Source organism: Leuciscus leuciscus (assembly GCF_965113295.1).
Source record: "Leuciscus leuciscus genome assembly, chromosome: 20".
Classification (NCBI taxonomy): Eukaryota; Metazoa; Chordata; class Actinopteri; order Cypriniformes; family Leuciscidae; genus Leuciscus; species Leuciscus leuciscus.
Genome location: NC_138744.1, coordinates 16,179,238 through 16,197,115, shown reverse-complemented (window position 1 = coordinate 16,197,115; position 17,878 = coordinate 16,179,238). Strand labels below are relative to the sequence as shown.

Here is a 17,878-nt window from a genome sequence, read left to right as displayed (position 1 = left end):
CCTCAAACATGTACATTCTGCCAAAATACCATAGTTATTGTTGTGACGTGACATCAAAGGCCTTTACTTGTTTTTAAGTGTCCATTGCTTTTAGCTACACTGTTTGGCAATCTTTTATGGTTTGCTTTGAACGTGAGGATCTGTTGTGACAAAAAGTCCCAATCAGGAAATGTTTATATGGAGTAATCATGACAGTCAGGCACTACCCACTGCATGGACTTTGGGTTTTCCCAAGCCACAGCTGGAAAAGCTGACTGATGCACTCAAGAAGAGCTATGCTGACCGGGCCACACGCACCGCAGAGCAGTTCAGCATTTATAATGCAATGAACTGACAATGAAAGACTAACAAAAAATTTCGATATGGCCAGCCAGTACACCATCAACCTGAAGGAACAGATGGATCCATTGGCTAAAGATCTGATGACCAAAAACACTAAAGGTGCTGACGTTCTGAGGGAGCGTATAGAAAAGGAAGTGTGTGCACTAAAGCCCTACATTGAATATGTGACCAGTCCATTTCAGCGGGGAGCGGATTACATAAGAGAATCCCTAGATTTTGAAGACCTAAAGGCCACACTTCTCCAGAAGAGTGAGGAGCTATAGAGAGCATTTTGAGAGAGCAAGATTGCATTTTTCCCCCTATGAATTAACATTTTGAATCCAAAATCAAAGTGGTCATGCTTTTTTTTATCCAGCATTAAACACTCAAACAGGCCAAAATGTAGATTTCATCCAAACGACTGTACTGATGGTCTGTTACCGAAAGCTAGAAGGCAAATACATATGCAGAAAACATCTGAACATTTTAATATAATATGTCTATTTATTTTGGAATCATGTACACTCAAAGTTGCATCGATTATCCTTTTCTTATCCATAAATAGAGTTGTAGAATGTACAAAAAGTATTTGTTTTAGAAAGTAATGACATAGAGATTTCTTGAAAGAGTTTTTCATTTTCATTACGCCACAAGACACCATAATGTTTTAACACAATGCTAAACTGTAGCAGATGTGCTATACAGTATAAGCACAATAAATTCCTTAGAAAAAATATACATGATTCTTTGACCAGATTTCTGAAATGAAAACAAAAACATTCTTAGAACATGGCAAAGAACAGACACACCAATGATAAATTTGATCACATGCACTTACAGGAAGCATTAAATAACAGCAGCCATTTATTTAAGAACAAAAATATATTCACAACATAAAACTCACTAGTTTTTAAAAAACACACATGATAAAGTGGTATCAGTCTAACTTCTATGAATAAAACAAACTACCTCACATTTATAGCTGGAGTCTGGATATGTAGCTGACGTTCGACCAGGAGCCTTAACGGCCTATTTGCTGAAAGGAATATAATGAGGTGCAGAATAAAGAAATTATATTATGGAAATGTATAAATAACTGGTAGCTATTAATCATGTTGATTTTAATTAGGGGGAAATTGCCAGATGCACCACACAATTAATATTCACGTGTTAATTTCTTAGCTTCATCTAAGGGCGTAGCCTACATAAGCATTTTTAGCTCAAGCTAGGTAAGAGAACACAAGCACCAAGGGGCGTTTTTAAATATTCTCAACTTGACACTCTTAAAAACGGCTTATTGTAAAATACACTGACAACAAGAAATCCCTGCGGATTAAAAAGTCAAAGAGAGTGCAAGAACGAGTCCTGTGTGAACCTGCTGTTTACCTGGATGAAAGCGCCGTAAAGCAGCCAATCACAGTGTGGAAAAGGTAACCCATAGGACGTTTATGTGGTATGCTCCTTTCTTTGCAGTTAATAACGATGGCATGATGATAATACGTTCGTTCCCTCAGATCAAATTTTCAATGGCAAACATAAACAAGTGTGGACAATTCGAGAAGAGTCTGGGACAATTCATTAGGAAGACGAATCATAACGATTGAATGATTTAAAATTGCCATGGCAAGCAGCGCTCTCTATTGGCCGACATAAACACCACGCGAAAGATTATGCTTGGCACGTTTCATGGTGAGTTCAAGTCCTCCAGGGAAGTTCGTATTTACGAAGTGGGAAGTCGTGTTTACGACGGCAGGTGCGTTTTTAAGTCAGTAAGATGGCGGTGTACTTTCTCTTAATTAACTACACAAAAATACAGCAAGGTTTTTAAACTTTACTTCTAGAAAAAGAAGAACAAATAAATGTGCATCAGATGTGTGCATCAGATAAAAGTGACAGTAAATTGTGTGTAGGCCTATATACATTTTACTGTCACTCCCACAGCCGCTCTATTAGAAACACCCTCACTGCAGCGTTAACTAGGTTTTTTTTTGTAATTTGATGCAAAGGTAATATAATAAAAAAATATAGTGATATATATATCTACATACATTTGTTTAAAATTAAAATATAAAAAACTTTGCAGGATTTACTATGCTGATGACCGTTAAAACGAGTCATCACAATCTGTGAAAAGGCTCCATCATTTTGGAATTGATAGTGTTGCCATAGAAACGTATAATTCTGCTCAGAACAGCTCAGAGTAGAACGCCACAGGTTGTCCAGTAATTATTATAATTATGACGTGGCAGAAACACACCTAGAGCAAACAAACAGGTGTTGGCCTACTTTGTGTACCGGAAGGTGGAACTACAGCTGCCTTATTTAGCGTTTAAACAATCTCTGGTACTATTTCACTTTGTGGGCTGTTTGAACATCCATAAAAACAGGGACTCTTTAAACGAAATGTTGATTTGCTCATCTCAGCAAAACAGTGGTAAAAACAAACGAATAATGGCAAAACATGCTATATTTGTACTGTCACAGTCTCTTCAAATTTTCATATGTAAATTATACGTGCATAATCAATATTTGGTTCAACCTACATCTAGTTTTTAACTTCTGAGTTTACAAGTAGGCTATGGCTTATTTAAAGCCTACTCATAATCATTGTTGTCTTAGTGAAACAGATTTAAGGTCTTTAATTTAGCCAAAGGAAAATGAAACTTCACTAGACAAACCTAGCAGTTTATCCCTGAAAGTCATCAGAGTCAACTTTTAGGAGTTAAAATTATCTTTAAGTTATTCAAATAGCATTGACAAATGTTAACTTGAACTTCTGTAAGCCATTTTGTTTGAGCTCTCTTTTACCTAAAAAAATGCAAGTTCCCATGTAGTCTGCATTTTTTAAATGTTAGGAAGGTCATACATCCTTCAGCAGCAGTAGCTTGGTTCTAGGTCAAACAGCCCTTTATCTTTAGGTGTTTAGCAGGCGTGTAACCTGGACAGAGTGTTACGTGTATAGTCCCTGACTCTGATAATAAGTCCTCCTAAGAATCACTTGAGGTCAGTTTATAGCTCTGGAATGGTTCATTAAAATAAAATGAACTGAAAGGATTTACTGCAAACTTTTAGGAAGTATATCCATCTTCTTAATATGAATTTATAGAGCTCAACAATTCATCCAGGATCAAAAACATATATCTTTGAGTGATGTGTCAAATCTTATCAGGAAGTGAACAAAGTCTGGTATCATTTGTTACTGTTATTAGTTCAAAGGTTCAACATCAGCTTCTGTCTGGTTTTATGGTTTAAGTAAATGGTGGTACTCAAAGTCTTTATTTGAAAATGAATTAAATTACAATGAGATTGTCTGTGTTGAATCCCCTGCAATTGTTAAAAAACAAAACAAAAAAAAACAACTATGAGTCTACAGAAACATTTCCCGAAATACTATTATTCCTTTATTAAGAAACCTCTTTTACTTAGATATTTTACGAATAGTCTTATGTGTTCATCTAAAACAATATTTATATTGGCATTTAGTACAATTTACTGTCCAATAGTTATCATAGTCTGTATTGAATTCAGGAATCTTTAGTGATAAGAGGTACAGTCAGGGCATTATGATGTGGAGTAATGACAGCAAGGCACTACCCACTGGACTTTGGGTTTCCACTATGGCAATCACCTCCCTATGCTATATAAATACAGATGTGAAACAGCAACCTTCACACTTGTTCTTCAGACAGGACAGCGTCAATCAAAACACACTGACTCAGGTAAGAACTTTCACACTTTTTAGTAAATTCAAAATAAAGCACTATTTACATTTATGTAAAAGACAGAGACATTCATTAAAAGTAGTTTTTTTTTACTCATAGACTAAAACTGAACATCATGAAGGTTCTTGTGGTTCTTGCACTTGCTGTATTTACAGGTGAGAAATTCAGAGAAAATTACTATATGAAAATGTATTAAGGCTTGATAAATTTACTGAATCTATTAACAATACCATGTGATCAAACTGAAATACTCCATCAACAGGTTGCCAGGCCAGCCTATTCTCTGCTGATGAGCCCAAGCCACAGCTGGAGCAGCTGACTGATGCATTCTGGAGCTATGTTTCAAAGGCAACACAAACTGCAGAGGAAACTGTTAAGATGATCAGGTCTTCCCAACTGGGACAGGATGTCAAGTAAGTCAAGAATATTTAACTGCAGGACACTGTTATTTAGACTATTTCTTATGCCCTGATATGAAACTAAAATGTCCTTCTCCATTTAACAGTGCTAGACTGACCCAGAGTGCCGATATGGCCAGTGAATATGCCGTCACCCTCAAGAAACAGATGGATCCTTTGGCTGAAGAGCTGATGACCAGAATCACCAAGGAGACTGAAGTGTTGAGGGAGCGTTTGGGCCAGGACCTGATCACTGTGAGAGACCAGCTGGAGCCCTATGCTGACAACCTCAAGAGCCAGATCCAGCAGAGAGTGGAGGAGCTCAGGACAGCCATGAGTCCATATGCAGAATCCCTGGATTCTGAGACCCTGAAGGCCACTCTGCTCCAGAAGAGTGAGGAGCTGAGAGGAAACCTGGAGCAGAGCGTGAAGGAGCTGCAGGCTCAGCTGGAGCCCTACACTGCTGAAATCAAGGAGAAGGTTGACCAGCGTCTGCAGGAGTTCCAGAAGACAGTGACCCCTCTGGCTGAGGATCTTCAGGCCCAGATTAGAGAGAGAGCCCAGATGGTCCAGCAGAGTCTCACACCCTACGCTGAAGACCTGAAGGAAAAGCTGGACCCCTACGCACAGGACCTGAAGGACCAGCTCACCTCCCTGTACGAATCCTTCGTCAAGAGAAGTTAGATTCTACCAACGGACTTTTGCCAATTGCTGCTAATGTAATTAGATCTTAGATACAGTTAAATGTGAAAGTGTGTTCTTCACTTTCTGTGGCTGACATTAACAACTGCTGCTGACATTACAGTGACCTGATGGAAGTATTTATTCACAGCCATGAAACAAAACACAAAGGTCCAATGAAAAACGTGTATCTACATTTGCACAATGATTTTTATGTAATATTTGAAATGAATTAGTTTAAATGAAATAAATATTTTGTTAATGGACGTACGTCTCAAATGTTTCTTTACTACAGGGTGACAGAATGACAGATATATGGCAAGTTTTAATACCCAGTTATGTTTACTCTAACATTCTCATTTTAAAATATATGAGGAAAGGTATGGTGTCTTATGTCATCTATTAACAAAAAAACGTGGTTTCAAGCAGGTATGTTTAATCTTTAGGGCCCTATTTTCTTTCAACTTTTGGGGCCCTTAACATGCTCAAAAACTCTTGAGACTTTGCACACACATTGGAATCATTGGCCATCAGAGCCGGGCACAATTTAAAGTGTGTGTGGGAGGTCCTCTGTGGCACACACTTATTTGGTTGTATTTGAGGGGCTCTAGTGCACCCCTTTTCACCTTAAGTAACCAAACTTCATACACTGAAAGATCTTATCAGGCCAAACAACTTTCACACTCTTATACACTCTTATATTATAAGTCAGGTATGCCAGCCCAACAGGAAGTCGGCTATTATAGGTTGTTTGAAAAACGCATGCTCTTGAATTGATATACTCCTCCTAGGGGATTCACCAAATTCAGTCAGCATGAAGTCAAGACATTGAGTATGCAAAATTTTGATATCTCAAACGGGTTGGTCATGGTGAGGCAACAAATTTATGGTGAAAAAATGTAAACAGGAAGGGTGTTATAACTTCTGCATATTTGAGATTCCCCCCTTCTATGTAAAGCGCTTTGAGGTCTCAGAAAAAGCGCTATATATAAAAAAATATATATAATAAAAAAAATGTAACGAATTATTACATATATTGACTGATTTTGATGAAACCTCAGATATATGTTCATTGTAGGAGGCCGATCACATGGATGTGACTATTGTGAGTCAAAGTCATAGCGCCACCAATTGGCAGCAGGAAGTGTGTTACTTTCAAAATACTTTGAAATCACCCTAGCCGATTTGCTTCAAACTTCGCTAGAATAATGTCAAGACACACACATGTAGACCTGTGAAAGGATTCTTGATATCTTGAATACTTTAATATTCTTTTTAAGTGTTTTTGAGACTCTTAGCATGCTTTAAATTGCATGGAACTCCCATGTTGTTGATTTTTATGGCTCAACTAACTGGCAAACAGTCTTCAACTTAGCCTTTGATCTCACTCTGCCTCTAAAGCTAACTTATGCATAAATATATATTTATTTTACTTAAATTTCCACACAAAATAACAAAACTCATGACATCAGTGAATATAGCAGTATTTCATTTGTTAAATATTACCTCTTTAAGATCTAAAAACCTCTAAGGTTCTGCTGAGGTTTGGATAAATACGCTAACGCTACCATTCAAATATTTGGGTTGGTAAAACATTTTTTTACGTTTTTGAAGAAGCCTCTTATGCTCACCAAAGATGCATTTATTTGATCAAAATACAGTAAATATTGTCAAATATTATTACATTTTAAAAATACCAATTCTCTATTTTAATATATTTTAAAATGTAATTTATTCCTGTCATGGCAAAGCTGAATTTTCAGCAGCCATTACTCTATTTCTTTTTTTCTCTCTTTTTTTTTTAATGAATATAACGTTAAAAACATTTATTTGAAATATACTTTTTTTGTAAAGTTGTCAATGTCTTTATTGTCACTTTTGATCAATTTAATGCAACCTTGCTGAATAAAATAAAATAAATTAAACGGTAGTGTATACTTGTTGTAGTTATTTGTAAATCAGGATATTAAATGATAGACTATAAAATAAAATGCCATTAATAGTTGTATACAATTAGTAAGGATGGGACAGTATCATTTGTCTTAACAGTGACATGATTGGATAATACAGTCTTTCAAATCTAGTAAGTGAAAAACAATAGCATTATTCCACAGTAAATGTTTTTGGTTTTTGTTTTGTTTTTGCCCAAAGGCCTATTTGACAATGGACCTCTGGAACTATAGATCATGTGAACAATGGCCTATTTATAAAAATAAGAGCTGCACCAATCACTAAGTTATTATGTGGACAATGGTGCTGCCATGTACTATGTACTAGTTTTGTGCACCACACATGCCACCTAGTGGAAGCCCACTATCATTTCAAGTCATCACAAAAATAAGATGATTAAGATTTACAGGTCATGCAACGCATTTGTTATTGACTGATTGCCAGTTCCTTTTTAATGGATGCATTGAGACACATGTGCACTGCCAGAAAATTATAAACACCCACATCATGATCAACACATAAAAATCCCACATAAATGCCAGCGACAACATGTCGGGAGCTGCCCTTGCCGGTTTGTAAAAGTACATGTTCTGCCATTTCCAAGAGTCTCCCACACACTCCCATCAAAACAAAACAAAACAGCCTTCATCTTCTACCTCACACAAAGAAGCTAATCCTCACATTTCCAAGAGTTCATTCAAGCATGTCATCATTATCAAGACACTACCTTCCTGGAAAAACAGCTGTAACCAGCCTAAGCTGGTTACTAGTTGCTCTAACTGGTCTTACAGTCTGTATGCACAGCGGATGAGGGCCCATTTAAACCAGAAAACCAGAGCTAGCATGAGCATCAGGCTGGTTAAAACATCGTTTTTCAGCAGTAGGGATGGTGCAAAAGCAATGTTATATATTTAATTGCCAGGGAAGGCATAAACAGACTCTTTAAAATCTCTAAATGTGTAAACTGAAGTGACCTTAAACAGAAAAGGAACATGATACAGTGCACAAAAACTCTTGTTTCATTTGCATTACTATTAGTACACTTTAAGTTAACTGAATTCTAATCACAACTCTACTCAAAGTCTATGTGGTAGTCTATTTGCTTGTTATATATTTTGTTGGTCATTTGTAGACACAGATTAACTCTAGACTAATTTAGCAGATTCTGCACTGATATTGGGAAAACAAACTGATTTGAACATGGTAGGAATTGTTAAACATGACTGAGAGTACTGCATTCTTATTGGTAACTGAAGCATTATCAAATTAGCCAAAACATTTCATTTTAAAAACATGCAAGGGGTGGAAGGGGATTTGTAGAAGTTTGTGAACGTTGTTTGTTCCAGTTCTGCTGAGTTTTCTGCATGTGTGCCTGGTTATTTGTACTTTAGCAGCACAAACTGGTCCCATTTTATATTAAATGTAATGTAATAATATTTAAATGAATAATTTGATTGTGCAGATACATGTTTTTTTGTTTTTGTTTGTTTTTTTTTAATACCTGCATGTGATTACAGCTGTAATTAATTTCTGTAATTACATCTATAATTGCACTGTTGACCCTTCTCTTACAAGGGTCATACCTAAAAATAGAAAGGAAAAACAGTCCCTTACCTATATCCCACCTTAATAGCAGCAAAAGTGTTTTGCAATACAACATGAACACAATCAGTTGTACTAAACAACTTTTTTATGTAAGTACATAGTTAAAGACATCGAATATAAAGTGTGACCAAATAACTTTTTGCACAGAGACAAGGGGGTTAAGACAGATTAAAATACAGATGACTGATTTCTCCGACACAAAGCAGCTGAGAGGCCTTTGACCTGGAATGCCTGAATGTTGAAAACAATGACTAATGTAGACAATCTTCCCCAATGACACAAGTGAGGACTTAATCACAAACCACAGAAAGCAAGAAAAGAGAAAAACATTAGAGTCACTAGAGTTCATCCACCGTCATTTTAGAGTAGGCATTTTTGTGCTGTTTGTGTTGCATAAACTCAGTCAGTGTATATCTGCATGAGTCATGGCTGTGATGAAGAATAGATGCTATCAGCACATAGACCCTCTCACACGGTACACTGGACCTAGCAGCCCCATTCTGCTAAATGATGAGTTGGCCGAGGTTACATGCGTTCATCGCTTACTATTCACCCTTCACACATTTATCCAAAAACCACATGGGACATAAACAACCAAGTCCTTTCATGAGCTTATAATTAAATCATCAAGCTAAATTTAATTTTTGTTTGTTTTGAAAACAGGATAGTCATAATTTTTCAGCCATGTTTTCTCCAATTTCATTCTTCATTAGATGCAACACCAAATAATTAAATACTCACTCTGGTGAAACCGCATGTCAAATACTTCATGAGGAAAATTCAGTCCAAAAAAAAAAAAATGTGTTCACTCCTACCTAATTGTAAACCCACGGAAAATGTTTTGTCCAACACTTGGCACCGATCTTCCCCTTATGAAAGAACTGTTATCAAAAACAGAAAAAAGAATTACAGAGGGAGCTCTGTTTGCAATGCTTTCATCAAACTAATCCATTAAGAGGGTAATACAAAAGCATGAGAAGGGTCTGAAGCAACCATAACAGTCATAAATCTTTCTTAATCTTGCCTTTTTTTTCTTTCGTAGTCAGTTAAAATGTCTTTCTTGTATACACTGTCAGTCATTATAGTTTGCAGTATTCATTTGTTGCCCTATACTCTCTATTTCGAAAAATGGGAAGTATCTATTTTGATATAATGCATCAGCATTTTGGTGATAAACAGACGTTTGATCAGTGTCAGTGGTCATGTGGCACACTGCAACACAAAATAAACGTCATTGATCAAAACTATCTTACATTTACGGTCCATTTTGATGCTTTTATCGGAAGCATCATATGAAGTGTGACAACCTGATTCATCCTTAGGAGGCATAAACATCCAAGAACATTCAAATTGACCATAAAATAAAATAGACTAGTTTTATAAGTGAGGGTTTATAAATATTCCAATAAAATAAAATAAAATATATTCGCAGAAGGATCAAAAGTAGATTGAACGTACAGAGGAGCATAAATAATAGCGGAAGTCTGCATGTGCAGTGATCATACTGGGCCCTCTGTATACTAAAGCCATGTTTGTTTTCATCAGCTGCAGACAGAGCTGAGCCAGAAGAAGAGGACAAGTTGGGACAAGAGGCTAAAGATCACTGAATAGGTGGAATCAAATTGAGGGTGATAAGGCTTTCTTACGTTGTCACGAACAAAAAAAACATAATTACCCAAGGCTTTTTGGCCCGGAAAAAAAGATTAGTTTTACAAAAAAACACGATCATGTTGGGTGGTGTTATGTTCAGAATAGAACCGCTGAAACAAATATAGGGCTGTATACATTATATTAACTATTTACAGAGAATACTAAGGCATGTCTTATCTTTTAAGATAAACACTATGCCATTCAGACGTGGAAGGGCATTGTGATCAAACGGGCTGCAATCAGCAGTAGTTTGAAATTTATGACATCACTTGCCTATAGGCTATTACACCATAACATCATAAAATAACTAGCCTATATATTGTAACTAAAATTACAAGGAAGGCAGATGTTATAAAGAAACATTTGTTTTTCATTATATAAAATGTACTGTTGTTGTTACTACCACCATTGCCGTTGCTCATATGAATGCTAATCCGAATGTGTGAAGTGAGCAATAGTATAGCCTATGGCCATAGGTCTCTATAAAAATGCAAATAGGCTCATCCATGTTGATTTGCAGTAGCCTACGAGCATCAATGTTGGCGCCTGCAAGAAAAGTTTACCTTTAGGCTCAATTGTCTCTTTATGACGAGGAATATGTCCTACATGGAACATTTACAGTTGTTTGACTTTATAAACTCCGTTTGAGGACAACAACTTCGATTTTTATCCACGCAGCAATACTGAAACTAAATAATTAAATAAAAATAAAATACAAATATTATCAAATACCTGTTATTAAAGACAATCATAAAGCATTCAAGGTATACTGCCAACCAACGATATTCTTTTTAAATATCTGTCTATTTAATAGAGTAGGCTACACTAAATAAGGGACGCAAAGTTGCTGTAATAACCAGACCATACATGAGCAATTCCCGAACAAGATATAAAAAGGAAATGTGCCCTTAAAATAAAAAAATTAAATAAAAATTATATAAATTGCGCAATATATCTCCACCTGGTTCGAAAAGATGCGGACTTCGACAGTCTGTGACGCGTGGAATGATGCGCGAGCTCCGAACAAAGGCGAAATCACGTGGCAGCGATTGTGAAGGCAGCGGGTGCGTCCCGGGACTGTATAAAAGACCTAACATTCCCACTCCGTCTACACGGAGGAAAATCACACTTCTCAGGTGAGTAGTGCTCGCTCTTCACTAATGAAGTAGGCTCAAAAACTTTTTACCTAACCGTTTATATACAGGATAACCAGTTTGTCAGTAAAACTATTGCTTATTAAACTTCCAGTTAACGGTCACTGATTATTGAACGCGTATCAGTGAAGCAAATCCTGCATGCATACTCGTATCTTCAGATGCGGTTTTGTTTTGTGTGCATTTTTAGAAGGAGCTTTTAAAGAATACTGTTTGGAATCAAATTATTCAATAGCTTACATGATAATTAATAAGTTTAAAGTTCCAATTTCCAAAGTTTATACTTTCTGTTGACACTGATCTGATTTGTTTCTCTTTAAAGATCTTACTTTTTTTGTGTGCCAGTGGTTTAAGATATTGATTTTATTTTATTTTTTCTGTGTTGATCTTTCCTCAGGAGTAACTTACTTGTCTGTCCATCAAAATGAGGTCTCTGGTGGTTCTCTTTGCTCTGGCCGTTTTTACTGGTATGGGAAAATAAAATCTCCATTCACTCATGGTTTAGTTTTTCTATCTGTTTTGAATATCAGTACACAATTAAATGTTTTATAGTGCATCTTATCAACTACTACATCACATAAATGTCATATGCTAAGCTTTGTAATCACTGTAAATTATCTAGCTCTCTCATTTGTGAATAACTTAATATGGCATAAAGTTAAGTTCTTCACACCCCTTGTAGGCTGCCATGCTCGTAGCCTGTTCCAGGCTGATGCCCCTCAACCCAGGTGGGAGGAGATGGTGGACCGCTTCTGGCAGCATGTGTCCGAACTCAACACACATGCTAATGGTGTGATGCTGAACATCAAGGACTCCCAACTCAGCAGAGAGCTTGAGTAAGTTCAGCAGCCATTTTAATATCTATCTACAGCACCATCATACTCATCCTTACATTATCAAATAGCATATGTGCTGCTGAAGCATTGTATGTGACCAGTGTTTTTGGTTTGTTTGTTTGTTTTCCAGTACCCTAATTGTTGACACCATGACTGAGCTAGGCTCATACAGTGAAAATCTTCAAACCCAGCTGGCTCCATACACCTCTGACGCTGCTGGTCAGCTGACCAAAGACCTCCAGCTTCTGGCTGGCAAACTGCAAACTGACATGACCGATGCCAAGGAACGTTCCACTCAGTACATGCAAGAGCTGAAGACCATGGTGGAGCAGAACGCAGATGAAGTGAAAGCCCGTGTCAACACATACACACGCAAACTAAAGAAACGCCTGAACAAGGACACAGAGGAGATCCGCACGTAAGTCTGGATGCTCTTTCAGGTGGTCTGAAAGAATTGCAAGTGGGACTACTTGGGTCAAATGCAAAAAAAAAAAAAAAAAAAAAAGTGGATAAAGCATTTAACTAATGAAAACATGGGTAATTTTTAAAGATATTAAATCTTCACTTTCATTCCCTACAGCACTGTGGCAACCTACATGGGTGAGCTGCAGTCTCGTGTTTCCCAAAACGCTGATGCTGTGAAGGACCGTTTAGAGCCATACCTCACCCAGGCCCAGGATGGTGCCAGCCAAAAATTGGGTACCATTAATGAGCTGATGAAGTCCCAGGCACAGGAGATGAGCCAGCAGTTGGAGGTCCAGGCTGGAGCTCTGAAGGAGAAGCTGGAAAAGACCGCAGAGGAACTGCGCACCTCCCTAGAAGGCCGCATGGATGAGCTGACCAGCCTCTTCGCCCCCTACTCCGAGAAGATCCGTGAGCAGCTGCAGATTGTCATTGACAAGATCAAGGAGGCCTCAGCAGCTCTTCCCACTCAAGCTTAAGAGCTCCACACTTATCTAGTGTTAACACCTAACAGAAACAAGAAGGGAGGTTTTGTGTTACTGAAATGTGCTTTTTTCATTCTGTGAGAGGTTGATAAGTGGTTAAGAACTGGACTCGACTGGACTAGCACTGTCCATTATTGGACAAAAGAATACCATGTACTCACCATGTTTACTTTCTCAGTATTAACCCACTGTCTGAGGATATACTTTCCTTAATGTATTTACAGTAGAGTCGTTTTAAGATCAATCAACTTGTCATGGAAGTTATCTAAGAGATTTTTTTCTAGTAAGTGGGGCCAACCTGGCACCATTCAAAATAAAATTCAAAAGTGCCTTCATCTGCTGAACTAAATCAGAATATATGCAAAGATAGCATTATTTTGCTCCTTTACTTCATGTTTGTGCACTCCTGTGCTTGAATTTGTTTGCAATAAATGTGCGTCCTACTACACAACTAGTTTCTCATTTGATTCTTGTCAAGTGTATATTTCTGTTCCCAGTTCCCATCAAACTCATTTAAACAATCCCACACACATCCCAAACACTAGAAAACGAAATAAATAAATAAACACTTTTAAAGAAATTTTAACTTTTATTCAGCAAGGATGCATTAAATTGACCAAAGTGACAGTAAAGACATTTATAATTTTACAAAAATGTCTATTTCAAATAAATGCTGTTCTTAATGTTCATCAAAGAATCATGAAAAATATATCACTTTTTCCACAAAAACATATTAAGCAACACAACCGTTTTTAACATTGATAATAATAAGAAATGTTTCTTGAGCACCAAATCAGCATATTAGAATGATTTCTGAGGGATCATGTGACACTGAAGACTGGAGTAATAATGCTGAAAATTCCATCAAGCATAGATTACAAATTTTAAAATAAATTAAAAATAGAACCTACATTTATTTCACAATATTGCAGTTTTTACGGCAGCCTTGGTGAACATAAAACTGGAAGCTTGTTTCCGCCACAAAATAAAAAAATAAAAAAGGCAATGGTGACTTTTTATCTCATAATTATGGCTTTATAATGCACAATTATGACTTTTTTTTCTCAGAAATTGTGAGATGTAAACTTGCAACTATTAGATCAAAAGTCTCAATTATCTTTTGAACGGTATACCCCCCAAAAAGGTTGTTTTGCAGTATATTTCTGGCCCACAATCTGAATTATCCTCTTAATAACAGGCTAAGAAATCAGTCTGGCTAAAACATGCACTGTCACACACAACTATTAATATAGGCCTAGGCCTGTAATAAAAGTCAGAGAACAACACATAGCCTACATACTGTATATGGCCTTTTAATATAGGCCTAGGCCTGTAAAAAAAGTCAGAGAACAACACATACATATACTGCAAAAAGCAGTTAGCATTTAGTATGATCTCACATTTCAGTGTTTGTATGTTTAGACTTGACTAATCCACTTTTTATCGGTATTCGCAATTACGCTGTAAACTCCTATTCACCCCCTTATTCCCTCATTTTTACCTTCCGCTCACTGTCACGCATCTCCCTGCCGCCTCCTGCTTTTTCAATAGGACTTGTGTGGGCAAGATCAATCTACTGGTCACACCTTTCCTTCTCCAGTAATCGGAGATTTAAACCATTCCTCAGTTCTGGAGTTCAAGGAAAGGTCTTTTAATGTTGGATTTTTAAATACATTTAAATACATTATTATCAATTAGGTCCAAATAAAACCTTTTTTTTTATTTTAATTTTTATATTGTGTGTGTGTGTGTGTGTGTGTGTGTGTGTGTGTGTGTGTGTGTGTGTGTGTGTGTGTGTGTGTGTGTGTGTGTGTGTGTGTGTGTGTGTGTGTGTGTCATGGGTTAAATAGTGAACACAACTCATAACACTCTAAAGACAAAGGAAAACTAGAATATATGGAATTTGGCAGGCCTAATCAGAAGATTTTTCGCTGTTGTTCATTTACAAGAAAAACACAACAAAAACTATCCACTGGCCAAAACAGCTTACATGCACATTTTACTTTTCACAACGACTTGCATTGACAGGAACCTTTGTTTTACATTATCCTTTATGAAAAAAACAGCAACATTATAAACACTTCCTGTCACCTTTTAAAAAGGATCCACCTTTTCTGTCTTTTCTAGTAAACTCTCTCCTCAAACTCTTGATGCACAGAACTTTTTACTCTCAGATCCATGTTTCTCAGCTTTGATTGTCTCATGATCAAAGGGTCTGTTCTCAAACCGCTATCCTGTTTCTCTCTCCTCTCTCTCCCTGTCTCTATCTCTCTCTCCTGCTGCTTTGAATCTCAAGAAAGACATGTTGAGATCTGTTGCCAAATTCCATTTATTTGCCTGCGGGACTGCAGCATAAAGGAACATGCTGTGCCCCTGGTTATGTTCACTGTCTTTGTTTTTCCTTTTTAATCTCTGCTATCTTGTACTCACATCTGGATAAGCAACACACACCACAACAACAAATGCATTGAGACTGCAAACAATGCACTACCAAACAAACAGTTTCATCTGTCTAGTAGTTGGACGTACATTTTACCAGAAGATTCCACCTTTCATTTCACTCTCTCTCTCTCTTTTTATTATTTTTTTATTATTTACATCATCATAGTTTCAGGCTTTGTAACCTACTTTTGTTATTGCTGTCTCCAATTTCTTAATTTGTTCAAGTCCGTGTAGCTAACAAAATACTAAAAAAGATAATACTAAGAAAGAAAATATTACATAACCAGGTTATTGAGCATCACTCCTGAAAAGATATGTCGTAATCCTGGTTACTCCCCGTTTTCCAAGGAAAAAGAGTCCCTTTCTTCACTATAGATGGATGAATTTGCTAGTTAGCTTGTGGTGAAAGAGAAATACCACAACATTCCTTTTCAGTAGCAAACTGTGTCTCGATCTGAAGATTTTTGCTTTTAATCATGCAGCTGGTCTGGCAGAAAAAAAACACAAAATAATATGCAAAAGCTTTAGAAGTCCAGCCCAGGCCTGTTCCTGTATATTAGAAACACCTACTTAACAATAAAAATAAAATAACAAAAAAATTCAGGTTTGTACAATGTAAGTTTTTGAAGATCTAACATTTCATGTCATTGGCAAGCAAAATCACATAGCAGTTTTATGCAATCTTTCACAAACGAAGAATTACTAGCTCTGAAACACATCTTTTGTTTCAAAGGTCAAACAATGAACCTTAGATGGCACAGCATGTCGCCGACTATAGACACTAGGATAAGTCCTTCTATTCTCACATTAAATGAAAGACTATGGTCCATCGAATATGTGAAACAAAGAAAAAGAAGTGGCAAATTATGCATGTATGCATGACAAGGAAAGCTGTAAGCGGTTAGCAGGATTGTCTGAATGGCTTTGGTCTAAAAGGTGCAGCAAAGATTGCAGATAACTAACAAAAGAACCCCTTTAAGTCCACCCCCACCCCCCCACCCCACCCCCCTAGACTATATGACTGATCAGATGTCAGCAGAGGTAACTGCAGATCACTACTTCTTGGTGTGATCCCGCATAAACATTATGTCCTCATTTGCACAGAGCCTCACTTCCCCTTTTTTGAGTCTAGACGCTTTCAACACTTTGCATGCTGCACTTGAGCACTTTGAACACTTTTCTCCGTCAGCATTTTCTATCACGATCGAGTCTTTAAATAGATGTACCACAGTAAAAGAAAGCATGTTATTTCGCAAAAAAAGAGAGAGAAAAAAATCAATAAGAGGGCATAGATATCTTCTTGACCAAGAGAATAAAAAATACACAGTTCATTGGTCGTCGCTCATCAAGAACTGCTGAGTTTGTGTGTGTGTGTGTGTGTGTGTGTGTGTGTGTGTGTGTGTGTGTGTGTGTGTGTGTGTGTGTGTGTGTGTGTGTGTGTGTGTGTGTGTGTGTGTGTGTGTGTGTGTGTGTGTGTGTGTGTGTGTGTGTGTGTGTACCTGGTATTCCCAACATTATGGGGACCAAACTTCCCTACAAGGAAAGTAATACCAGTCAATTTTGACATTTTTTCAGGACAGATTTAAGATCAGTGGTACAAGATTCTAACTCTTGGCTTGGGAACTTAAAATGTAAAAAATAATACTATTATGATAAATGCTAACATATTAAGTGAAATTAATAATTTAAGATATTTTAATGTTCTTGAAAAAAGTCATTTATTTAATCAAAAATACAGTAAAAACTGTAATAAAGGGAAAATATTAATACAATTAAATTGTTATATATTTATATATAAAAAGTTCAATATTAACATAGCCTACATAAAATATATTTTCTATTGTAATATATTTAACAAAATTATTCCACAGCAGTTATACTGCAGCAGTCATTACTCCAGTCTTCAGTGTCACGTGATCTTTCAGAAATGATTCTAATATTCATAAAACATTTCTTATTATTGTAAATGTTGAAATATTATTTAATATTTTTGGAAACTCCAAACTGCAAACTGATTTTTAAGGATTATTTGTTTAATATAAAGTAAAAAATAACTTTTGGACTTAACTGTCACTTTTGACCAATTTAATGCATCCCAAATAAAAGTATTTTCTATCAACAACAAAAAATCATACACACCTAAATGGTTTTAATTTATGTACTGTACATGTG

General features: G+C 36.6%; 2 protein-coding genes across 3 annotated transcripts; both read left to right on the top strand.

Annotated features, from left to right (window-relative positions):
- Positions 1-3,884: 3,884 nt before the first annotated feature.
- Positions 3,885-5,388, top strand: LOC309483579 (uncharacterized protein; the record flags this gene model as incomplete). Of its 2 annotated transcripts, none has more annotated exons than XM_082149473.1 (4): positions 3,885-4,040; positions 4,126-4,198; positions 4,306-4,456; positions 4,549-5,388. In XM_082149473.1, the coding sequence occupies 4 exons, from the start codon at positions 3,885-3,887 to the stop codon at positions 5,123-5,125; spliced, it is 957 nt and encodes a 318-aa protein (XP_082005599.1). In that variant the 3' UTR covers positions 5,126-5,388. The 2 variants fall into 2 exon arrangements, with proteins under 2 accessions (XP_082005599.1, XP_082005598.1); XM_082149472.1 differs by having other exon boundaries at positions 3,958-4,040; positions 4,143-4,198.
- Positions 5,389-11,393: 6,005 nt separating this feature from the next.
- apoeb (apolipoprotein Eb) lies at positions 11,394-13,715 on the top strand. Its single transcript, XM_082150563.1, has 5 exons — positions 11,394-11,463; positions 11,879-11,948; positions 12,164-12,317; positions 12,448-12,735; positions 12,898-13,715. Exons 2-5 carry the CDS (start codon positions 11,906-11,908, stop codon positions 13,256-13,258), a joined length of 846 nt encoding a protein of 281 aa, XP_082006689.1. The 5' UTR covers positions 11,394-11,463; positions 11,879-11,905; the 3' UTR covers positions 13,259-13,715.
- Positions 13,716-17,878: the final 4,163 nt, after the last annotated feature.